At 41.5% G+C, this 26,354-nt stretch overlaps 1 protein-coding gene across 23 annotated transcripts in view; it reads right to left on the bottom strand.

The window, feature by feature from the left end:
* Positions 1–26,354, bottom strand: part of SVIL (supervillin) — a 230,893-nt gene that overhangs the window by 58,203 nt on the left and 146,336 nt on the right. For 12 of the 23 annotated variants that reach the window (XM_072825542.1, XM_072825543.1, XM_072825544.1 and 9 more), the window contains 9 exons: positions 25,048–25,702; positions 9,441–9,521; positions 6,305–7,207; positions 5,756–5,926; positions 5,004–5,038; positions 4,395–4,456; positions 3,951–4,090; positions 2,462–2,557; positions 411–654 (listed from right to left, as the gene is read on the bottom strand). In XM_072825542.1, the coding sequence (XP_072681643.1) occupies positions 411–654; positions 2,462–2,557; positions 3,951–4,090; positions 4,395–4,456; positions 5,004–5,038; positions 5,756–5,926; positions 6,305–7,207; positions 9,441–9,521; positions 25,048–25,702 (2,387 nt within the window). The remainder of the gene's footprint in view (positions 1–410; positions 655–2,461; positions 2,558–3,950; positions 4,091–4,394; positions 4,457–5,003; positions 5,039–5,755; positions 5,927–6,304; positions 7,208–9,440; positions 9,522–25,047; positions 25,703–26,354) is intronic. The other 11 variants (XM_072825536.1, XM_072825538.1, XM_072825535.1 and 8 more) reach the window with 6 other exon arrangements.

A 26,354-nucleotide genomic window follows, 5' to 3' on the forward strand; every position in this document is an offset into this window, starting at 1 on the left:
GCCGATTCAAAAATACGGTCTCCCTGAATCTCAGTTTATCTGTTGACACAGACATAAACTGAACTACTACATTTGGTGTCGTTTCATGGCTTATCTTTGCAGGAAGACATATTTTGTATAATGCATCTCATTGATCAAAATCATCTGGGTGAAAAGCAGGTTGTTCATCCTATTTTTCTCTCCATAAAGGACTCATTCCAGATGATTTCAGCACGCAAATTATAAAAACAAGAAAAGAGAAACATGCTCGGCATGGCTATCTTAGGAAGGAAGTCATTACCAAATTTCCTACAGGTAACACTGTCGACAGGTAGATCACCTTAATTTTATCACTGACCTCGGAGACAACGCCGTGGTCCTCCATTTTAAGACCAGACCTGCAAACTAGAATTCAATCACAGCGTACCCACCTGTTCCACCTCTCCAAGCGTGACTGGCTGAGTCTGATAGCGAGCATTCATTCTCCTCTGTCTCATGTCTATTCTGTTTCGGGTAGAAATAGCTTTTGAGACTGGCTGGGATAATTTGTTAAACAAGGCCAACTTCTCTGCTAAGCTTAGAGTGGAGGAGTCAGGTTCACCTTGTTCAGCAGCATCTTTGCCCTCATTTGCCTGGTCTCTGGCTAAGGCTTTGTGGTGAGCAGATGCCTGCAACCTGAAAGGGATAAATACTCAGTAACACAGATAAACACCAACAAAAGCCCCCTGCTAAATTTTGAATATTAACATTCTTCCAAGTGTCATGTAAGTTTGAAAAGGGTTGATTTCTCCCTTCAGATATTTAAGACAGGTGTAGGCACTGTTTAGCTATTAACAAGACCATGAGTAGCAGAGGAGGCGTTACCAATTTCACAAAGAGCAGATCTTTATCTCTGAATTATTTCCAAAAAGTGAATTTCCTCTTTAAGGAACTAAAGTCAGCTTGGATATACCTTATCTTAGAGAGACGATGTATCAGTGGTATCAACAACAAATAAAGCAGAGTCCCAAGGTATTACCCATGACACGTCTAGACATTCTCTAAATATGTGGTTCAGGGGCACCTGGGTGGCTCAGTTACTTAAGTGCCTGGCCCTTGGCTCTGGCTCAGGTCGTGATCTTAGAGTGGTGAGATTGAGCCCCAAGTTGGGCTCTATGCTCAGTGTGGTGTCTGCTTGAGATCCTCTCTCTTCCTCTCCCTCTGCCTCTCCCACTCCCACGCATGCTCTCTCTCTCTCTAATAAATAAATAAAAATAAATAAACAAACAAACAAATAAATAAATAAAAATGCAGTTCAGAGGTATTCTTTTCCTTTTATAGAACTGGGAAATACTATGTTCTGTCAACAACATATCTGTAGAAGAGTTTTGATTTTCACAATTGATTGTAAAGATTCCTTCACTCCTTTAGTGCAGCATTTTCTCTCACAGCTTTCTACCAATTTTGTAAAAGGTACTTAGATCTGTAAGTCCCAGAAACTTGAAAAGTAAAGGACATTTCAAGTGCTGATAAATCCCTCCAACTTCCAGGTGGAGGAGGAAACCTCCCGTTACCTGGTCACAGTAGATCTTGGAAGGTTTATGACAATGTAGGTTGGTGCCATTGGCAAATCCAATTCTCAAACCCAGCGGACAGTATATTGTCTTAGCTCCAATTAATCACCAACTCAGGGGTTTCCCCAGACTAAAGAGCCAGTATTCCAGGGTATCATGAAGATGGTAAGAAAGGCAACCTGAGTCTCACATATTTCCGAGGTGTAGCACAGAGCAAGGAGACCAATGGCCACCTACTTCCCCAGACAGACCCCTGCTTCTGGGGGGGGGGGATCTATTTCTGCCCTGCCATTTGATTTTTTTAAATCTTATCTTTGGTTCTTTTGTTTTGGCCCCTCACAGTAAAACAGGGGATATCTAGATGCCTTAAAGGTATATTTTCAAAACATCACAATTCAAAACTTAGTAGTAAAACATCTAAGTTCAGACACCATAAATTAATATTGTCTCAATCCCAAAAAGTCATGGTCTTGTCTCTCTATACATTAGAAGCAGATAGGGTTGTTTCCAGCATGTATTTAGGACTACAAGTGCTTACAAAGCAGGGTATTACTGGAATTTCAACCTTCATGTTGACTCCTCATTTTCCTATTAATCTTTATTAAGTGCTAGTATTTTAGATGAAGGATGAAATTTCTTAGGGGTGACCATGATTATGAAAAACAAACAACAAATGAATAAGTGAGTTAGTGGGATTCTAGTTCCAATACATAATGTAAGCAGAGAGATGAAACGTTTTCTCATGCAGGCCTACACGAAGTTTGCAGTGTCTCACACACCATGACAAAACAAAATGGAGCCCATTCCCACAGCAACTAGTTGCCCTGATTCGTTTCTCAAACACATGAAAAGCATTCAGGATTATGAGATGCATCTGTTGTCTAGGACTTTTGCCTTGAGGGCTGCATGCAGCTACTTCTATCCAGTACCTGGCAGGCTGCACAGTGCTCTTAGCTACAGTGGGACTAGGAAGTCTTGCCATTACAGGGTGGGTGGCCACAGAGCACGAAGCAGGGATAGGTTCACTTTAAAAGCAATTGCCAGAGAAGGAACATTCATAAGGAAAGAGAAGAAAAGAAGCATTAAAGGAAAACATAGTTTTAAATTCAGAAACAGTACATAAATATTTATTAATATATTCTGGGGGAAAATACCAAAGAATTTGAAAAGCAATTACAAACTTAGGAAATCAGAGAGGGAGGCTATGCAAAGTAAATGGAATAAGATTAGATTTCTAGAGCTTGGAGAAGATTTACTCTAACTTCAGAATAAATGTCCTGATTTTAAAAAATAACTTGAGAAAAAGCTAGTATCAATCACTAGTAAATCAGCAGATTACGCTCATGTTTTAGAACGTTGTTTTCAATCTCTTTTGTAAAAAAGAAAAATCAGTATCCTCATATAACCTATAAGCACATCAAAGTAAATTCGGGGAGCCTTTTAAGGTGGTAATTTTTGTTTATATTTACTGTTTTGCTCTCATGGATAGTTGCTTCTTGGTATATACAATAGCCACTGAAACACTAAAAAAAATGAAAAAGCTGATTTGCTAAGAGTTCCTAATAAATACAAGAAGTTTGATCTGCAAACACAACATGGAGTTGAGGAACAGCTGGGTAGGGAAGTGAAGCAGCTAATCTAATAGCAGGCCCATAGGTGTGGGCTATGACACAGATGCCTCTCGGGATGTCCATGCCCTGAATGAGGTGAACTTGCTTTCTTCAGGAAGACCGTGTGTGTGTCCAGGAGAAGCACAAAAATAATTTCTAAAAACCAAATATGAGTTTTCACTTGATTGAAGCAATTATCTCTGAATGAATTACTTTGAGAAATTCACTCTAAACATATTGGAATAGACTGCTCAAGTATGGAAAGTCATCAAACTTCCAAGGATTTTTTTTTTTAGTTTTTTTGGTGATTGTTTAAAAACAAATAAAAAAACACCCCCAGACCCCTGGAGATATCTGCTGAAATATATATGGATGAAATGACATCTGGGGTTTTTCTGAGAATACACTGGGAGATGGGAAGTGGATAGGATGTAGGTAGAGCAAGCTTCACTAAGCTGCTGACCTTTAAAACTGGGTGGTCAGTACATGGCGGCTCAGTATATTAACCTCATGTTTTAAATTTTCCACTGTAAAAAAAATTAAGAAAGGCACAGACCAAAAAAAATTAAAATTCCTCTAAAAAGAGGTTTTTCTAGGAGATACAATGGGCAACACACTCCTTTACAAAGTTCAGAGAGACCACGGTTAAGGAGAATCCCAAAGTACCAATGTCTCTGTGGCTTTTAACTAAACCATCTCCCAATCACTTCATTTTTATTTAAAATCTTTAAATCTTTTTTTTTTTTTTTTTTTTTTTTTTGCAAGAAGGTATTTCAGCTCAAGCCAAGAGGTCACGAGGGGGACTTACGTGGCTGCAATGGCCACTTCCTCGGTGGTAACGGGCTGGGTGTGGGATCTATCCTGTAGCCGACGCAGCCTTTGCTCCACAGCCGCGTTTCTGGAGCGTCGCTTTGGAACATTTTTCTCATCAAATGATTTTTCCATTTCCTAAGATCAGAAATAATGAGGAATCCTTATACATTGCAGGAAAGGACACAGGGGCAGCAGAGTCTCTGCTTTGTTGTCCTAGAAGCCCCCCCACCCCAGGGACCTCCTGCAAGGCACATTTCATTCTGAGAAGCACACACCTGTTAGGGTGTCAGCTGGTGGTCACACCTGCCAGAGGCTCAGCCAGAGGCAGAGGGGCCAGAGTGAGGCAGGCTGAAGGGGTCCCCCTGCAGGGAGCAGGGGCAGCAGTGGCACCTCCCTGAGCAGGGGGACAATTTCCCTCAAGCACTTCGGCACACCTTACCCTGAAAAGCAGCCTTTTGGCAGCGACACTCAGCTTGGCTCGTTCATCTACCTTTTCTTCATCTGTAAAAAAGCCATAAAATAAAAACTGAACATCATTAGAAAAACACAGGTGAAGTCTCTGAAAAGTTTCCCAAGGCTGACCTGGAAATCCTTTGAATATAAGAATCCCTTGGAGGGATTCCATTCTTCTGCTCAGTGAAAAGGTGCTAATTTCCATTGCAATTAGCCAGACAACCCTTAGTCTGGAGAATATTTTTCTGTGGTAATATTTGAGTAATTGAGGTCTAAGAATAGATTTTTCTGAAAGGCATTGCTCTTTATTGTTACATAGTAACGATAAATTAATAACAAAAAGTTGCTTCTTTAGCCAATCAGTTGTTTTAATATTGTTGTTTGTTTAATATTATCCATTCAACAGTTCTCTCTCAAAAATAAGGAAAAGCTCACTCTAGAATCTCAACTAGGTTTTATTAGATTCACAGAAAGAAAACATGCAGAAAAGAAATCAGTATGCTCCATAATCTCATCCTCTCAAAAAGCAAATCTTAATGGAAACCTAATCTGGGTGAAATGATAGAGAAGTGGCAAAAGGAAAACAGGTACTTGCCCTCAGTGGTTGGCATTTCTGAATGCGAAGCAGACCTAGGAAAGACATTAGGCAATAATAATAACAAAAAATTAGTTGGTGGGAATAGAAGATCCAAATAAAACATCAGATTAAAACTAAAAGCAAAAATAAAAATAAAAATTCAATTCAACTCTTTTAAAGAATATCATCCTGCTAACAATTCTTGTTGTGAATACACAGGTACAGGTGTTAATGGACACGGTGGAGTGCGTGTGCACACAACCCAGCCAGGTGCACACCTCGTGGAGACAAACCAGAACTGAGTGTGACTTATTAAACATGACCGATCACTTTGTAGAAAAATTTTATCATCTTTATGTGTAAGGCTACAATCGGGTAAAACTCAAATGTGACAAGTAGACAGATATTTATAAGAGGAATATAAAATCCCTATTTCTTTGCACTGGAAAATCTAGTGAATTTTGCACTGGTGGATTCTAATTTAATGAGGGCATAAAAAATGAGAAACAGTAAATGAAGAAAAATAACATGTCTCATTTCTTACCCTCCGAATGCAATGTAAAATCGTATTGTGATACTGTTGTCACAGGCAGCATCCTTTAAAAATACATACACACAAGCCAAATAAAGATCTCTTAGAGACTAGCTGGAAGAATGATGGAATCGCCACATCCCGTTTAACCAGCACTAGGACCGTGGCTGTAGGAAAAATCCTGGACTATTGCCTTTACGTTCCCTAGACTACGGTACTACACATCACGCATGCCTACCTATCCGATTCCTTTCGTTCTGCTGAGGTTATAGGTTGAGTTCTAAATCTCTCAGAAGTTTTTCTACTTTCACCAGGAGAAAAATAGCGTCTTGGTTTCCGGGACCCTCTCTCCCGCTCCACACCGGTAGGCAAGCCAACTCCTTCGGTTGACCTCTCAACCCGGGATGGGCTTTTAGAATCATTGGGAGGGAGTATACAGAAGAGAAACGAGAGAGAGAAGAGAGTGAGAGAGAGAGAGAGAGAGAGAGAGAAGCAGAGGTTTATGCATCTCAGTGAGGTAAGGCCCAGACACCGCCAAATCCCACCACATGCCCCGACCATGCACGGAAAGGGGGCGGAACATTCCAGCAACCCAATACTGTAGCTCCCCATTAGTAGGCAGAAGCAGAATGGTAGTTTCTGAGCCATTGCCTGTACGGGCTGCCCTGCACACTGGTGAGCTAAGCTAATATGATTCAATGCAGGACACAACACAAGTTGCGAAGTGAATAATTCTGCCAAGGACGTGCAAGTGACACATCAGGATGACGTCTGAAACATCACCTACAGTTCGCGTTTCTTGCTGGCATTGACAGACTCCAGAAATGCATTTCGCAGCTGGGCCACTGAGACCTTTGTGTCCAGCATGCCAACTTCTGTGGGGGGCCCTTCGGCTCTGGAACTCTGCAGCTCTGGATCCTGCTTGGAAGTGGAGTCCTTACACTTGAGGGGGGCCTGCAGCTGAGGGGGGCCCGTGTAGTCAGACAGGGAGCGGGTGAGGACCTTGCGCTTCTTTGTAAATGCTTCCCTTCTGTGGCCTGTCACCCTGGCATCTTGGGACACGGGCTCGCTCTGAACATATAGAACCATCTCTTGTCTGCTAATTCTCTCCGTGGGTTGTTGCTGAGTTTCAAGGGGGTGTGGCAGACTTTCTGCTTCCATCTGGTGTTCTAAGGTGACTGTGCTAACAGCAGGCTTGCCCAAATCTTCATTTCCAGAGGGCTCTTCGTGGCTTCTCATAAGCTCATGGTCCTCCAAATCCAAAAGTGTTTTCCTGCTTTTCTCCAGAGCTTCGGTGAAGAGCATATCTTCCTCTGTTTTTGACTCACAAATATGGAGAATGGGAGTATCCTCCCTTCTCTCACTTTCTAGAACCTTCGAGATGGGAGGCTTCCTGACATTCTGGGTGGCCGACCCCCCCCAGCTGTATTCTGATATGTTTTCAGGGATCTCTGAGGTCACCAGAGTGGCCGTGTGAATGGGGTCTGCCGGTTGGACATAGCCGCGGATGGGCTGTCGCACGGAGCTGGCCGCCTTGCTGGAGACCCTATCAAAGGCCGAATTTTCTGACTGAAAGGACGAGCAATGGACGGACACTGGCTGATGTCTCCTCTGAGTGAAGGGCTCGGAGGCCACTTCGGGGCTGCTGCGAGCACTCTCCTCTCTCACCAATTTTTCTCTAACTTTAACTCTTTAAGAAAGAAAAAGGATTTAAGTTGCAAAGTACAGTAACTGCTTAACGGGGAGAAAGCATGCGTGGATCATAGATTACTGGTGAATGGAAATCCACCCAAGGACAGAACCACTGGGGACAACGCATTTCTGGTGGTTAATGTCAGAACCCCACTGCGTGCTAGATGAGCGATTTTGAGTTGAGTTTCCAAAAGTGCGTACAGATGCCAGTGTGGCGCCAAACTAACTCCACCCTCCATAAAGCTGAGATGGCTCAGATGCCATCCTGGGTGAGAATGGACCTCTTCTGGCTACATCAATGACCAGAAGCCACAGAAAAATCCATTAATATACACCACCAGTATGCATGAGGGCACACTGCGGCTGGCCCTGGGAATCCATAAACCCTCCATATGAACAGGCCTTGTGTATGGACTCCAGGGTGGGGAGGGGGCTTTTCCAGGTATACACACACACCTATTGACCAAATGTAATTTCATTGTTTCCTGGAAATGTAAGAACATTTGTGATTTTTAAAATTTTTTTAAATTGGACTCAAGATACAACAATTGCCCCTTTCAAGCATTCAACTAAACATTCCCAAGCTTTGTCATGCAATGCAGACTATATTCATTCATTCTTAAGACTTGTGACCAGTTTGGACATCGTTACTACTAACAATTGTGGCACCAAGGAGGATGTTAGAGAAAAGATATTCTGTTGAAAGAACTAACACAACTGAACGTTTTCTTCCCTTTGGGGTTGCTACTAGGCCCTTAGTTAAAAACTAACCTGAAAAGAGATTGCTCTCATTTCTAGAGTTATTTGAGTATCTGAGAGCAAAACAAATCCATTTTAAAAGCTACACACCTTATTCTATTACTGCAGAAGCAAAATAACCAAGAGCTCTGGCTAGAGGCACCTAGGAGACCTCAGTCCAAGACTGGCTCAGACAGTTCTAGCTGTGTGGTCTCAGGCAACTTACTTGGCTCAGGAGTCTTGCTTTTTAAATGGAAATGGTAGTGACAAAATGTAATGTGGTGGTTTGGAAGTACATGGAAGGCTTAGTACTTTAACCATTTAATAGCAGTAGCTGGTACTTATCTTTACTTTTTGAAATGCCATGTAGTGAGAAAGGAGAAACCACTGAAGCTGTTTAAGAATAGATTACTAATTCGCAATCATCTTTAAAAAGTAAAACACGTTTTTAGAGTGGGAAAAGTGATTTCTTGGGGCTAAACCTTCATTTCCTGAATATTGGTCAGCAAAAATAATTATTAATGACAGTTTCGGAAGAGAATATTTCCTTAAATGACAAATGCACCCAGCTAAATTTGATATAAACGCCTACATGTTTTTCAACATGTAGGATATCTATGTATATTTCGTTAACAAAAAAATCAAAGACACACATAAAAGGCAGTTACCATGAACAATTCAGGAGGAAAAAAGAAAGCATTCCGAGTTGTTATTTTTCCCAGAGACTAGCCAGTGTTGGAGGTTTTCATATTTATAAGCTTTGTTAATCAAAAGAAGACTGAAATGTGGTTCAAGTTCTCCTGTGGAATGTGTCCTTCTAATCAGAGACAATCTGAATGTTGTCCTCAGCTGAGAACAAAGTGACTGTTAGAAACTCAGTATATGGGTGCTTTGTCCTGCCACAGCCTTATTCATTCTTACTCCTTCCGCCTCTCCCTGCCCCCAACCTTAAAAATGAAATGATAGGGGTTTTTTGTTTGCCTTTAAAAGCACATGCCTTAAGTGCAACTGGTGAAAATTAACTATTGATTTAGAGATGAGGAGACATGGAGAGGAGGAGGCTGGAAGTGCTGGGTGGATCCAGCTGGTGTTGACCAGATGGGACACTAGCTGGTTAGAGTGACTCAAGAGGAGAGCAACCAAGAGGCTTTATTTAGGTGCTCACTACTGCCCCCACTTGGTGGTGTGTGGGTTGGTGAGAAAGGAGAGAAGTGAGAAGAAGTGTAATCCAAAAGATTTTCAAAAAGGGGAAAAAAGAGGAGGGGGGGGAAATACTATTAGCAGGGATTAAGGCAATTGGAGTAGAAAAGCAAACATTCAAAAAGTAACTTCCAGCAGCTCCTTGTGAACACATAATTTTCAAAAACACTGCCATTAAGAGGGCAAGAAGAGAGTTAGCATTCATTCAGTAATGTGTGGAAGAGCAAGGCATGTCAGCAGGGAAGTAGAAGCACTCACTACACATAAGCCAAGACTTTCATCTTGGGATATACCTGGAAGGCCAGTTGATAAGAGAAGGTGTGTCCCCTTCGGAATCTTTCTGGAGAAACCACTCATGTTTGGGTTTCCCGGTACTATCACGTACAAAAGACAAAACTTCAGATAATTTCTATTTGAATGTCAACACATCTACAGACAATTATAATTTAAAACTATAAAGGCTGATTTTTGTTTAAGTAAAGTCTTTAAGTAAAGACTAGTTCTGGCTTTTGAAAATGTGTAAGTGCATTTTGCCATGGAGTTTATATTCACTTCACGAACCCCCAAGGACACGTGGCCCATTACTAAACCCAAGAGATTGAAATATATCTATCCAAAGCCACCTCCTAAAGTGTTTTCCAAGTAATCTGAAAGTATTAGGAGTCTGTTAAAGTCACACTTTCCCCACAAATACCAGATAGTTTTCTTGTAAGAAGTCGGATTAAATATCAACTTATCTATAAGTTTTGTCAAGGTACATTGGTAAAGAGCCAAATATAAAGATAGTGTCCATGCAAAATGACATGTATCACATAAAGGAGATAAATAAAAAGAAATTCAATAAGATCATATCTTTAATTGCTCTTGTACATTTTCCTTTTATATTTGTCACTAAATAAGGGAACTAACATAACGATTATATAACCATTACTAATTCAGGTCAATTCAATAACTGTTGAGTTCCTACCATGTACGAAGCACTGTACTAGGCTCTGAGAAGTACCAAAAGTGACTCAAGCATCATCTCAGCCATTAAAAAACTTACACTACAGGCAGGCAAGATATGATTTACACATACATTCTTCAACACACGCTCAGCTATAATGCAAAGTTGAATGTTATGAAGGAATTATGCCAGGCTGAAGATATTTTAGAACAGGCCAGGAAAACCCTGTGGTAAAGCAAGCCACAGGAGGTGAAGACTGCTGATCTATATCACCTTACAATGCAGAAAGGGAATGTTTACCAGCTTAAAACCAGACCATCTGTATGTTAGTAAATTGAACACCAATAAAAAATAAATTAAAAAAAAAAAACCAGACCAACTTATTTGTAAGAGTTTTTTCAATACTAGGCTAGAAACACATTTTAGTTGAAAGCAGTTTCCAAGAAAAGAGAATAATAATCAAATCATCTTAATTTTCTAAAAGTCATTTTATTTCAAGTTTTAGTTGAAGCTGACAGGCAAGAACCAGTCTATAACCACTACCGTACTTTTTCTTGTGACCACTGAAATCTGTCATAGTCTAGGCTTGGAATCCCCATCTTTCTATACCCAAACCTGTTAGCCCACCCTTCTATCCCCAGCATTACAGTAATTTAGTCAGTAGTGAACAAAAAATCAGATGTATGGAAAGCTGTTTTATTTCCAATTATAAAAGGTCTATTTGGGGATCCCTGGGTGGCTCAGCAGTTTAGTGTCTGCCTTTGGCCCAGGGTGTGATCCTGGAATCCTGGGATCAAGTCCCGCATCAGGCTCCCTACATGGAGCCTGCTTCTCCCTCTGCCTATATCTCTGTCTCTCTGTGTGTGTGTGTGTTTGTGTGTGTCTCCCATGAATAAATAAATAAAATCTTTTTTTTTTTTTTTAAAGGGTCTAGTTTTTAAGGGTGGTATCTGGGTGGCTCATCAGTTAGGTGTCTGTCTTTGGCTCAGGTCATGATCCTAGGGTCCTGGGATAGAGCCCCACATCAGGCTCTCTGCTCAACAGGGAGCCTGCTTCTCCCTCTCCCTCTGCCTGCTGCTCTCTCACCTCATGCTTTTCTCTCTGTTAAATCAATCAATCAATCAATCAAGTTTCTAATTTAAACATAGGAATAATTAGCTTATCATTTGCAGCTAAGAAAGGAGGCAATCACTCCAGGACAGGATATAGTAGAAGAGGGAGCAACAGATATTTGCTTTTGAAAACCATCAAGTTAATATAACTGAGATGCCTACCTCACAAAACTATTTTAAGACTCAAATGCTTTTTGTATAACAGAATTCTTTGTAAACTGAGAAGTGCTGTGCAACATTTTGAACATGACTTTCACTGATAAGACTAGAACTTGGTCAACACCACCAAAAAAAAAAAAATAATCAGGAGCTAAAGAATATGATGGATCAGCATCTGAAAAGTGAAAATCATACAGAGACTTGGGACCCTTGCTGGGCTCCATTTATTCATTACACCTCAGGTGTTTAGCCCTCTAGCTAAACAACCAAGTAACTATGAGCATGGTAGCAAATACTCAAATTTTGACAATTTCACATACGATACATATGAATGTAATGATAAATAACTGAAAGTAGAGAAGGCATCATGCCAAGAATGTGGCAAGCCCTTTCAAATGCTCTTCCTCTCCTTCCTTTTTTCATAGACAACATCCAACTATCCATCTCCGAGTTACTGCTTTTATATTTTAAAGAGATGAGACATACAGAGTCTTAATTCAGAAGTCACATGATTTCAAGGAACATGGTCCAGCCTCAACCAGGAGGATGATTTTGTCTTAAGTACGTTTACTTAAGCAGGAGTGATTTAGAACAGTATTTCTCAAAGTATTTCTAGGATCCTTGACTTTGGTTGAGGCACTTACTTTGGTGATATTTTCTGCCATCAGGACCAGAAAATAAGGAGAAGGGATGGGGAGACACCTCATCTGAATGGGACACTTTCTGGACACAGGCTGCTTAGAGCATGCCTCGCCCCCTGGCTCGAAGCACAGGCTCCCTCCTTGGTCCTTCTCTCCCTCATCCACTAGCAGCATCTGATGCAGGCGATCCCTCCCTTCACCTGGCTCAGCAGCCTTCTGGGTCTCCTCCTCCCCATACCGCCTGCCCCTCTAGAGCTCGGGGTGCCCAAGATGGGTTCCTCTCCTCCTCCACTGACATTCAAGTGCCTTGATGTTCCCATCAGTCTCTACTTCCATGCTTCCCTCCCCTTCACCTCAGACTCTTGGACTCCGCTGTCCACTTGATGCTTCCATTGGGATATCTGGTGGATATCTTGAGTATAACATGTCCAAAAACTGGACTCTTGGTATCCCTCCAAAGTCAACCTGCATTGGAGCTTTCTCTATTTCAGCAAATGACAATGCCCCACTTCGAGTTGCCTCGTCTCAAGACTCCTCTTCGATTCCTTGGTTTCTTTTATGCCCCACATCTGTTATCAGCAATTCCCCTGGTGACCCTCAAAACCTAACCTCTTTCCTCCCCTCTGCTGCCATCATTCTAGTTCAAGCGACCACCATCTCTCACTCAGATTACTAAGATAGCCCCCTAATTATTCTATTTGTTTTCATCCTTGCCCACCTACACTCTATTTTCAGCTTAGCAGCCAGATCGGTTATTCCTCTTTTCCATCCCTTATACGGCTCTACACATCATTTAGAGCACAACTCACCCAAAGCCCTGGTGATGGGCCCTCCCTGATCTGTGCACCCCTCTCCCCCACATCTCTCTCACCTCCTCTTCCCCTCCTCAAATGCTCCATGCATGGAGTCCCCTCAGATCTTTGTGGGTGCTACTTCTGCTTGGGCCAATTCACCCCAACAGTTGCAAGGCTGCTTCATTTTATGTAGGTCTTCACTTAACTACTATCCTATCAAAGAGTCCTTCCTAACCACTCTATATCAAAATAGCAACTGCCAATCATTTCTCTGTCTCCCTCTACTGAATTGCTCGAATTTTCTTCATAGCACTTACTACATTTATCATGTTGCATGCTTGTTTGCTGCTTTTTCCTAGGGGAGGGAGATTCAGTAGGGGAAATGAGCTTCTTGAGAAAAGCCCATTGTATCACCAGCACCCAGAACAGTGTGTGGGAAGGAACAGGTCTCGATACCTGTTCCTTTGTGGGATGGATGAACTGTTCAATGATCACACACACCCTCAGAGGTGTTCTTATATTCATTTTATAGATAAAGCAAGGAAGGTACAAAAAAAAAAAAAAAAAAGAAAGAAAAAGAAAAGAAAAAAAGAAAGGTATATTAACTGGCCCAGATCACAAGAAAGGCTGGGGCTTGAACCCAAGTGTTGTGAGACCCTTGAGGCTACATCTTCCTCTCCAGTGCTATAGGCTTTGAATTCTGGAAAATGAATGGGTAATGAATGAGCAACCCCTCCCTGGCTGGAGTGAGATGATGTAGTGGGGATGCCAGTGTTCACGTGCTCTGAGGCTAAGCAAGGAAGGCACCAAAGGTGTCCTGGCCATACCCACAACTCTGACTGGATAGTGGTCTCAGCTGCAATTATTCTACCTTCAGCAGAAAGCCTGGAAATTACCTGTAAATCCTACAAAACTTAATTATCTTCTTCCTGTTTTTTCTCCAAATGCACAACATGAAATCAAAGGTGTCCAACAGTGAAGAGCAGTTTGGTTCAGAAGGCCCTCCTGCTGAGTCTGGGGTGGGAGGGGACTGCAGGGGCAAGGTGCATGAGACCTTGTCTCCTTTCCCCACCAAAGCCATCTATAGCAGAAGACAAGTGTAAGACTCAACCATCTGGAAATAAGAAAATCCATGGGAGGGATAAACTGGGAGCAGGTGATGCTGGGTGTTAAGTGGAAAGAATCAGAAGTACTCTGAGGCCCAAGTGAATATTATAGTTTGACTGGGTCTCTTAGCTGCCCCTCCTCCTCTGGCACATGCAGAAAATGACAACATGACATGACACCTAATTCACAATCTAACTCCCACTTTCATAGGCACTTTTCAGGCTCAGCATCACAATAGCTAACTATCAACTAAACATTCATTGATAAATATTCATGTGTCTGCTATGCCACAGGTACAATGTGTGCATCAGGGAAAATAATTTTAGCATGGACACCTGACTTCACTGCATGCTGAGAATTCACTAGGAAATCAGAAATTTAAAATCAGCTCTGTATGAAGTATCTTGTAAGTTTAAATCTCAGCCATTTAAGATGGATTCCTTTTCTGATGATACTCTAAATAGTTGATACTACATTTCTCCTATGATTAAAAAAATAATTTCATTCAATTCTTATATGACTTCTTTGGAACTGACAAGAACAAAATACTTAAGGAATTTGATTTTATATATTTAAAAGTCTAAAACTGTAGTACAGAAAACAGATTATTGGTTGGTAGGACCTGGAGGTGGTGGTAAGGACTGACCACAAAGGCACACAAGGAATCTTTGGGCTGATGGAATGGTTCTATATCTTGATTGTAGTGAGAGTTACACAACTTTAGATATTTGACAAAATTCACAAAATTTCACTAACAAGGGTGAATTTTACTATATATAAATTATACTACAATAAAAATATCTTATTAAAGATCTAACATTTCTAGAAACTGTAATTTGGCATACCTTCATAATTGATCTAGACAACTGTCACAGTTCAGGGATTTACTTTGACATACATGTTTAGCATAGTTACTGGAATTTTTAAATTCAAATCTCTCTTTTCATCCTTTAAAAGCAAAAATATGTATAAATAAATAACAAATGAAAATGTGAGCTAAACTCAGTCAATTCCACAAAATCTATTTTGGATCTTTTACTTTCTTTTCTTTAAATTTTCTCCCCAATGCCCAAAGAGGCTGAGAAACCTGCCCAGAGTGGTCACTCTTAAGTGTTGACATTAGTGGAGAAGCCAATTTAATTTCTTCCTTTTGAATTAAATGCTTGGCTCCCAAAATGGTGGATCAAGGTGTAAAACTGATCTGGCTAATTCACAGACATGCTAAAACTATGGAATATAATGGAAATTTTTAAAACATATTTTATTTATTTATTTATGAGAGGCACACAGAGAGAGGCAGAGACACAGGCAGAGGGATAAGCAGGCTCCCTGCGGGGAGTCTGATGTGGGACTCAATCCCAGGACCCCAGGATCACCACCTGAGCCAAAGGCAGACGCTCAACCACAGAGCCACCCAGGCATCCCTATAATGGAACTTTTTGGACCACATTTTCCATACAATCGGACTGTAAGACTGACAGGTGGCTAAGGGATGTTCAAACCCAGATTAAAAAGTCATTTCATGGGATCCCTGGGTGGCGCAGCGGTTTGGCGCCTGCCTTTGGCCCAGGGCGCGATCCTGGAGACCCAGGATCGAATCCCACATCGGGCTCCCGGTGCATGGAGCCTGCTTCTCCCTCTGCCTGTGTCTCTGCCTCTCTCTCTCTCTCTCTCTCTGTGTGACTATCATAAATAAATAAAAAAAAAAAATTAAAAAAAAAAAAGTCATTTCATAAGAGTACAAAATTAATTTCTGGGGCCAAGGGGCTATTGTTTTGGAGAAGTAGTATAATATTAGGTGAATTTTTAAAAATAAAAACAAAAAGATCACATCTGAATAGTGGCAAATAATACTTTAGGTTCTTTTTTTTTTAAAAAAAATATTACATTGATGCTGTTATTTAATGCAGTGTCCTTTTAATGTTATGCTTAACTATGTCTAATATTTAAAACTTAGTTAAAAAAATTAACCAGGTGGGAAGGGTTGGTTTGGTACAACATAATGAGTTGAGTGTATGATACTAAGTTAGGTCCATGCAAAAAGAGAACAGGCAATGGTGGACAGAGGTACAGCAGTGATGTAAACCTTTTCTATCTCAACTATAGTACTGGTTACACTCTTCCCAAAACTCACCAACCTGCATCATTAAAATATGTGCATTTTGATGTGAACTGTACCAAAACTGTACCTCAATTAACAAATATACCACTGTTGGATTATAAGGTGGGGACTTCTTGGGGTGGCTCAGTTGGTTAAGCATCTGACTTTTGATTTCAGCTCAGGTCTGATCTCAGGGTCAGGAGATCAAGCCCCACATTGGTCTCACGCACTAGGTGTGGAGGCTGCTTAGTTCTCTTTCCCTCCTGTTTGCCTCTCTAAATAGATAGATAGATAGATAGATAGATAGATAGATAGATAGATAGATGATAGATAGATGATAGATAGATGACTTCTTGAGCAATGAAAAGGTAGAAATACAGAGCCTTCTTGAAGCAGAAGTAGGATAAACGTGAAATAACAAATTTCTTCCAGCTTCCCTCTGAACTAATCTGAATGCCTAAATGCTACAGCCTCAGATGAGAAAGTGCAATGATGGAAGGTATGTGCACATAGATAGAACTATCTAGAAAAGCACTGGAGTCTGAGGAAGGTGCCCTAGGGGTTCTTCCAAAGTGTCTCAAGCTTCTAGTGCCAGCTAGATTGGGATTTCCACCTCTCCGCTTAGATTCTAACCACCCCTTGCTAGAACAAAGTGGTTCAGGGACTTGGCTGCCTTAGTCCTGAGACTAACCTAGAATCAGCCAATCAAGGCAGCCCAGGTGGCTCAGCGGTTTAGCGTCTCCTTCGGCCCAGGACCTGATCTTGGAGACCTGGGATCAAGTCCCGCGTCGGGCTCCCTGCATGGAGCCTGCTTCTCCCCCTTCCTATGTCTCTGCCTCTCTCTCTGTGTCTCTCATGAATAAATAAATAAAATTTAAAAAAATCAGCCATTCAGGACTGGAGACTGAGTTCAATGAGGCCCCAAAAAGCAGCCTTATCCACCCCCCACATCATGATTCCCACTCACAGCTTAGTAATATTTACGAGCACAATGACTCGAGATCATATACAAGAACTCCAGCTTCAGAGAAAGTAGAAAGAGCCTTGTCACATGTAAGTGCTCAAAGTGTGTTCTGCTCATTGGTGTCACCAGGCCATGATTAGATAAGAGACCAGCACAAGAGTGGAGTTCCCAAGCCTGCCATTTAGTTCAGCTGACATTTTGCTCACAGCATGACATTTTTGATGAAGAAAAGGACCCAAGATTCATACTCAGCTGCAAGTCCCTCATAGGTCACTGGCTGATAAACAGTTTGCAGAGTTGCTATTTCAAGTAGCACTGTTACAGTCTGGTGACGCTTGAAGAAAATACAGAAGACAACAGAACCTTCATTCAAAAATGATCAACTGAAATACTTGGTATGGGCTAGATGCTGGCAGTAGCAGGGAAGGAGACAAGAAAATGACTCTGACCAGGTAAGTCCCCTTCATGTAAGGCCTGTTTTCTAAAGTAATGCCATCATCGAGATCATCCTTACTGATCTTATGGATCAGCATAATACTAAATTCCTGTTGCCATGTTTGGGCCATCCTGACAGAATTGCTAAACCTGGGTATGTCAGCAGGCAGTAAGGCATTTGAATGTCCCTCTTCCCAAGACACGAGGTACAGGTGAAGCTGCATGTGTGAGACACCTCACAAATTCACGATCTCTTTCTGTGCTTCCCTTCAGGCAGAATCATCATCAATGAGAAGCCAGGTTGGTAACAACAGGGCTCCCTATGCCATGCCAAACTTCAGCCTTAGAACCACACTGGGAAAATGACAATCTGATAATGAGAACAGACTGGCTTGAGAGTCTAAGCATCTGAGAATGTGTAAGAGACTTCTAAAATGACTCTAGTTTCTATTAAGACAGGGAGAAGTTTCTAAAGACTTTGAAAGGTCAAGAAAGCAGGGCAGACAGGAAAGTAGACTCTCTGGATAAGTTCTCATTTGTCAACAGCTCAATTAGAACGAGATACCCAGATGTAATCTGACCACTGTAGAACACGGGTGGACCAGGACTATTTGTGCTATTGGCAGTTCACTTTCAGTACTGTACCCCAAGACTGGACCAGCCATTTTGGCAGCCACATAAAGAATTTACTGTCAACTAAAACTTCTAGGTCTGTTTCCCATGAACTGTAGTTAAATCAGGTTTCCCCAATACTGAACTTGTATGCTGATTCTTCCCCCCCAAGTAGAGGACTTTATTAAATTTCATCCTGTTAGTTTCCAACCTTGGCATAGGTACATGTGCTCTCTCCTCTCTCTTCCTGTTCTATCCCTCCTTCCACTCTCTTCCTCACCATCACCAAACTTGTTTACAATCCCTCCTTCAGAAATCTAATCAGCCTATTATTGGTATCTGCCAGACTATCTAATGAAATGCCAAACAGGACCAAGTTAATGACAAAGGCCAACTTCAAAGCACAGACTTCATTATCTCATGCCTGGGTAACTGCAACCTACACACCTGTGGCCTGCCTGACTGGAATCAACTCTCTTTCTGATCAACCAACCTTCCATACTCCTCCAGAGCAATCTTTCTAAAAAGCAAAATCAATCATCCTTGCTTTAAAATGCTTCAGAAATTTCCTATTGGATGCAAGGCAAAGGCCAAACACCTGCTGTGTCATCTGAGGCACTCCATGACTGCTCCCCACCTGGCACTTAGCCTCATCCTACCTCCTCCTCTTAGATCTTCACTGGGTATTGACGTCTTGGTCCTGGGAGCAGCCTGCCTTCCATGGCTAGCAAATTCACCACATCTGTAAGGACTTGGTTCAATTTTGACCACTTCTCCATGGAGGAAAAATTAATACGCCATCTTGGTATTCCCCTGGCACCCAACCTTGATCTCTAGAACCTTACTGACTCTATTGTGTTATAGTTATTTCCTACACTTTTTTTTTTATTTTAAATAATATAGCCAGGTAGGAGCACAGTGCCTGGTACACAGGAGACTCAATATAATTTTCTTCAATGATTAGTTAAACTATGTCAGAGCTGAAATTAATCTATAAATCCATGCCTATGAGGTATGCATGGATACGTGGATGCCTAGGATGAACTCTCTTAAATTACAAGTTTTCATTTTGCTTATAAGGGCCAAGTTTTTAAGGACCTTATGTAAATCCACATAAATTGTTTCTCTAATTCCTCTGTTCTTTCCTAAAAATCTCTAACCTTCAAAGGGCAAAACCAGCAAACTCTTCTCCACTGTGTTAGATAATAGAACTGATATAAGTAAGGGGAGCAGAGCACAATGGAAAGAACTGGCAGATTCAGGGAATTTGACTGAATGAATGGGTGATGGATGATGGTCAACTTTGTCAAAGTAGCCATATGGTCTTAATTTAATTCTTTAATCCTTAGTTTTTTTCATGTATAAAACTGATGTTTAAATAATCTCCAGGATTACTTTTGTTTCTAAGAATTTAAAATTCCTTAACATTGAGTATCTATTTTTGTGGGGTCTTGGGGTGAAGCAACTCTCTATAGGGCAGAAGTCACTCTCCTGGGAGAGGACCACAGGGTCACTGGGACAAAATAGTGAGATGGTGACCTTGGGTATAACAGAACTCTCCTATGATGTGGCAACTGGCTAGCAGGAAACAAGAACTCACCCTAAGTTGTCATAGAGGTTGGGAGTTGCTTTTGGTTGTATCCCTAAGTATATAATAATAGGCTTTCACTCCCTGTAACTCCTAAGAATCAAAAGACTAAAAAGTGCTTCCTGCTGCCACAATGAAGTCAAATCCAGCACAGTAGAATTAGTTTCACCCTGTGGGTGCCCAGCTCTAATAATATAACAGCTTCTAATTAAAAACCAGTATTCAGCTTAAGAAGAATGGTTATGAACTTAGGCATCTCATTAAAATTAACAGTTTATATGCTTCAAGTTGCTTGTTCAGAAAAAGTACTAATGATTGCTTTGTGTCTACGTGCAGGCACACGAATGTGGGACGGCACACGCACATGGCAGGTTCTGCACTTAAAATCTGGCAGACATTTGAATTTTAGGACATACTAGCTAGGATTCTGGGTGACATTCATAATTTAATTCAATGAACAGAAATTGATACTTGCCAGTGAGAACAGAAAAAAAATGGGAATGAGTTAACCATATTTTAACAGTCAAAAGCTAGCAGAGCAGGGTGAAAAGAAGATGTTTGGGGATACAGGGGCTAAAAGGTGAAAAGAGTTCCATCCCATTAGGAGATCTATGAGAGTACTGGCAGGCCTCTTCTTTAGAGACCTAGGTGTTAGAGATCTAGGTTTTCTAGGACACCTGGTCTGACCTGGAAGCTATGTCAGGAACACTCCTGCTCTTGGGGGACAGGGGCTGAGACAGGAATGCAACGTGGATGGCCAGAGGCAGCATTCTTCCTCTGTATCACTCCCTTGTGGACATTTCTATCATGGCAGGTTAACAGGCAATTAACAAGGAAAACAGTCAGTTTGAGGCTCCGACGGCAGTTTTTAGACTGAGACGCTCCCGGAAGATGAGCAAATATAATCAGAAATAACCTATAAGAGCATTGCCTAAGCCCCTTTCCTTCTCAGTTGGCTGAATCTGCCTGTCACCAAGTCTCTGAAAAGGCCTATTGTGGACAAAGCATCATTGACCAATGACAGCTCTCCCTGGGTCAAATTTCAGGGATGGCTCTACATACCATATTCATTTTCTAATGATGCAATTTGCTAAGTGGGAGAAAAAGGGGCGGAGACAGAAGTGGAGTCATGAAACAAACAAAGGAGGGTTTTCTAGAGTGGACCACGACTGGGAAATTAGGTATAATTTTCCTCTTTGACTAATAAACAGGTCGTTGAGAACTGGGAGTCACAGTATACGCTCAGGAAAACAGCAGGGGTGGGGCTCAGGGAATGAGTTTAGAAATAAAAATATGATGCATTTTCTTTTTTTTTTATTAGCTAAGAAATACAAATTCTGCATTTGGGATTTCTATTAGTAACAGGAGCTCAGATTTTTAAAAATTTGAATAATCCACAGCCCCCAGATCCCTTTGAATTTTATTCTAAAATTCACAATGGCTGAATTAGCAAAGAATGGTTCATATTGGCAAAACTACTCTAGTAGTTTTGAACTACTAGTTCTGGTAGTCTAGAACTCTTAAACACTGTTCTAAAATTCTAAATTGAGGGGCTTGGCAGGATTGGGGGATGAGGATTAAGAGGTGTCTTAGCCTGGGTGGCTCAGTGGTGCCTTTGGCTCAGATTCTGACCCCCTGGGGGTCTAGGGATCTAGTCCTGCATTGGGTTCCCTGCAGGGAGCCTGCTTCTCCCTCTGCCTATGTCTCTGCCTCTCTCTATGTGTCTCTCATGAATAAATAAAATTTTAAAATCTTTAAAAAAAAATGAGGTGTCTTAGGCTCTATTCTAATGGAGAATATATATATATATTCTCCATTTGCTTCAGAATGATGTGTTCACCTGCACTCCCAGGCAGCTATAGGATTTTTGAACTAAAGACCCTTGACATACATATTTTCTTAATGATACACGTGTTCAAATGAACATTAAATAATTCTAATAAATTTAAATTTACTGCTCAGCTAAATATTGCCCTATAGACAGTTATGAGCTTAGAATGCTCCTAACTGTATACTGACTGTTCTGTATGCACATGTGTTAGTGTGTGTAGAGAAATACAGAAGCTGTGCATTTGATGTCTGGCTTATAGTAGAATTTTTAGGATGCCATAGGAAGTCTTTGATAGTATATTTATGAGTGACACATTCTTTTTGTAATTAATGAAAAGGAATAGCCTCTTGCTAGTGAGCAAAAAATAAAATGATGTAATGGGAATGAGTTAATTCAGAGATTAATAGCCAAAATACTTGGCAGAGGTAGGTGATGAGAGAGTATAGCGTAGCAGTGAGAAAAATATTCCATCTCAATACCACAAATTCATGTGGTATAAAATAATTTCATTATCTGTAGATACTTTTTATGGTCACTCCTTAATCTCCCTAAACTTTTCTTTTACATATTTCCATATTGGATGACATTGCATTTTCATTTATGGTTATTAAGACACTGAAATTTCTTTGGTTATTGTTATAATTCACAAAGTATTTTTGTGTTTCTTCTTCCCAAATGGAAATCAGATGACCATGGCTTTCTGATACCCGTATTTCCTGGCTCTAAAGAAAGGACATCTAAGTAGAATATTAATCCATTTAATAAGTCTTTACAAGATGAATTGCCATAGTCAATACAAAATAAATCCTTTTTTAACATACAGTGCTACATTAGTTTCAGGTGTACAATATAGTGATTCAACACTTTCATCCATTACTCAGTGCTCAACATGATAAGTGTACTCTTTAATCACCATCACACAAAAAAAAATCACCATCACATGTTTGACCTATCACCTCACTCACCCTTAACCATCAAATTGTTCTCTATGATTTCTATAGTTAAGAGTCTATTTTTTGGTTTGCCCCTCTTTCTTTTTTCCTTTGCTCATCTATTTTGTTTCTTACATTTCATATATGAGTGAGATCATATGGTATATATCTTTCTCTGACTTATTTCACTTAGGATTATACTCTCCAGCTCCACTCATGTGTTGCAAATGGTAAGATTTCATCCTTTTTTAAGGCTGAATAGCATATCTATATCTATATTTATATCTATATCTATATCTATCTTTATCTATCTATGTATCTATCTATGTATATATAATCGGGTAACGCTGCTATAAATGCAGGGGTGTATGTATCCCTTTGAGTTAGTGTTTTTGCATTTTGGGGGTAAATACCCAATAGTGCAATTACTGAATTGTAGATTATTTTTAACTCTTTGAAGAACCTCCATGCTGTTTATTATATCTTCTATCTTTATTTATTTTTAAAGATTTTATTTATTTGTTCATGAGACACACACACACACACACACACACACAGAGGCAGAGACAAGGCAGAGGGAGAAGCAGGTTCCATGCAGGGAGCCCGACATGGGACTCGATCCCGGGACTCTAGGATCACGCCCTGGGCCAAAGGCAGGTGCTAAACTGCTGAGCCACCAGGCTGCCCTATATCTTTATTTTTTAATGTCATACTTGTCACACATTATGTTCCATCCTTTTTAATATATGACAGTAGTTTCCTAATATATATGAAATGATTGGTTTCTCTGCCTATGAATCATAAATTTGTATGCCTTGAATGGCTTTTAAAAAACACATGCCTTTTTAAAATCAAAAAACAGATAAATAAAGCATACGCCTCCTCAAGAATTCCTTTACAATTTTTTAATTCTTTTAATCCCCTCTTTGTGAAAGTCAAGTGCTAAGAGGCTGAGGCTAGGCTTATGGAAACTTCCAAGTAATATGCCTCTTCAAATAATTGAGAAAGAAATATCTCTTAAGATTTCACATTCTAGATGATTTTTAAATATTAAGATTTTAACTTACACAAAACTATTATATACCTTATCTTTCTACCTGGAGCATCCAGCCAAGTTTTAGTTATTATTACAAATGATTCAAGATCTCAATGAGGATTTTATGTGATTTTGATGACTAACCTGGATGCCATGTTAACAACTCAAGTTTTCATAATATGGCAATCAGAAATTAGGCTCTGAATTTTCTTTAAACCCATGTAATTATAAATTTCTAATTTCCTCTCTAAATTGGACTGCTAGGTTTCTCTGTCTTGTTCACAAAGCACACAAAGAGTTGGCTTTGACAGTGACTAAGGCAAGAACATTTTTTCTACTGTGAAATGCAGGCTTCCCAAAAAATAGATTTTCATTTCAAAAACTGAGACAACAGGTCACAGTCTCAAAATTCAAGAAGTCCAAAAGCTGAACAAAGGCGCTCAGAATCCCAAATCAGGCTTTAAAGTATTTAAAGTAAAGTTAGTTCTAAGGAACTAACATCTCTAAATATTTTAGTGTGAATGATCAAGTAAGTAGGGACAGGTCTTTGACTCAATAAACTTCAATAAGTAAAATGATCTGTTTCAGTTGTAGTACTGGCACCTAAAGAGGACCACATTTACTGCTCTGTTCCAGTATGAAAGAAATAGGAGTATTTTGCAATACTTTTTTTTTCCCCCCAGAATAAATTTGCTGGATCCTCACCTCTCCTCAATTCGCCTGAGAAGCTAATGCTTATTTGGACTGAAAATCATACTTAGCAGTCTACCTAGACAATTGCCCCAAACTTGTAAGTAGGACGTTTAAGTGAATTGCATTTTGAACATGGTCATCACACTTACCGAATTTAAATATTTAAATTTCACTTCAATTTAGATATTTAAATTTCATTTAAATTTAGAAATTTATTTTAAATTTAGAAATCTAAACTCAAATTTCTAAATTTAAATTTAAGTTTAATTTAAATTTCTAAATTAAATTTAGAAATTTTAAATTTAAATTTAGAAATTTAAGTTTAGGAACATATATTCTCTTCTGGCATTTGAAAAGTTTCCGATTTTATACCTTTTTAAATTTTGTTTGTCCTTGTGCTGTTGTCTTTGTGTAGGACAATTACTCTTAATGACTGATCTTTGCAATGAGGCGCTCTTCTACCCAGCTGTCTTCTTAGCATGTTGATGTATTTGTGCGTGCAGCTATACGTTACAGTTATTTTCAGGGTGTACTGCAGTCATACTTCATCCCCTAAACCCAGACCCTTCCACAGTGTTCGCGGTCCTTCTGCTTTGTGATTTTAGATGACAGCAACAAAACAGTCACTAATTAGCGTGAGTTTAATTATAGAAAAATATATATTAAAAGAGACAATTATTAGAGGCATGTAAGAAATGCATAAAAAGAAGGGTCCCGATGTGATGGGAGGCTCCCATCAAAGTGTCCCCACGACACCTGTCAGCTTATCATTTTCAAAAAGAAGCTGAAGCATCCTGCTGTGGCAGAACCGGTTCTGTTCCTGTGGACGTTTAAACATTGCTCTGTTACCTACTTCCGCCAGCAGCGGACCCTCGGCAGGACGGGGGTGCCCAGACCCCGGCTGGGGAGCAAAGCAGACACAAGCGCAGCCCGCGGGCCGCACGCTTACCTGGCTCGGGCCTCGGGAGCCAGCGGCGGGTCAGCGGCCGAGGGGCCCAGGGAGGCCGGGGCCGCGCTGCGCGTGGGCCTCGGGGACCTCGGGGACCTCGGGGACCTCGGCACTTCACTGAAGGCGCCTTCTCGCCCGGGGAACGGGCAGGGCGAGGCAGTCTCGGCCGGGGGCGCCGGGTCACGGGGCGGCCCGCCGGCGCCGGGCTCCTGTGCACGTCTGTGGTTCTCCACGCCGAGCAGCACGTCGGGGTCGGACAGACCATCGCCCGCGAGGAGGCCGTGGTCCCTGGGCTCGCGCACGCAGGGCCTGGGGTGCGCAGAGCTCGCCTCCGGGCCCGGCTCGGCCTGCCTGTCGCCCTTCCCAGCCCTTTTGTCCGCAGCCTCCGCGTCCTTCCTGGACTTGGAGTATCGGGACTGCGATTCCGCGTCGGCTTCGGGATCCAGGGCTATGCCGTACTTCTCGGCCAGCTGCCGGCGCCTTTCCGCCTTGTAGCGCGCGATTCTCTCGGCCTTGGACTCCAGGGCCTGCGTGTCCGGGGCAGCTGGACCGCCCGACGGCTCACCGTGGACGCCCGAGCTTGGCGTGCAGAGCCTGGAGCGGGTCTGCTTTTCCGCCGAGGAATCCGAGGTGTCTTCGTCTTCATTGGACCGGCCTACAAGGGGACCACACGGGGCACACAGACAGCGTTCAAGGACAGGCGCACGGTTAGCCCTCCGCCTTCTGTGCACAGCATGCACCTGCGCGCCCGCGCTGCGGAGGACCCGCATCTCAGCAGGCGCATCCCGCCACCGACCACCTGGGCTGCGGGAGAAGCGCGAGGCCCGCAGGGAGACCCGCTAGCCACCCACCCCACGGCCCCCGCTAACGCTCCGCTCCTCACTCCTGGCTGGCTGCCTGCCTCTTACCTAGTTACCTTTCTGTTTTTGAGTTTAATATTTCATGTAGGAGGCCAGAGGATGAGTTGGGAGTCCTCTAGAAAAGATAACAGATACCTGAACCACTGTAATGGGCAGCCCCAGGGGCTCAGAGGTTTAGCACCGCCTTCTGCCCTAGGCGTGATACTGGGGATCCTGGGATCCAGTTCCACGTCAGGCTCCCTGCATGGAGCCTGCTTCTCTCTCTGCCTGTGTCTCTGCCTCTCTCTCTCTCTGTGTCTCTCATAAATAAATAAAATCTTAAAAAAATAAATAAATAAACCACTGTAACTTGACAAATGACAGATTGTGGTTTCACAGGATCTGACAGTAACCAATGGGCCCTCTCAGTATGTACCGAGTTCTTCATGTATGTGCCCCTTCTTTTTT

Source organism: Canis lupus, chromosome 5 (genome assembly GCF_048164855.1).
Source record: "Canis lupus baileyi chromosome 5, mCanLup2.hap1, whole genome shotgun sequence".
Classification (NCBI taxonomy): Eukaryota; Metazoa; Chordata; class Mammalia; order Carnivora; family Canidae; genus Canis; species Canis lupus.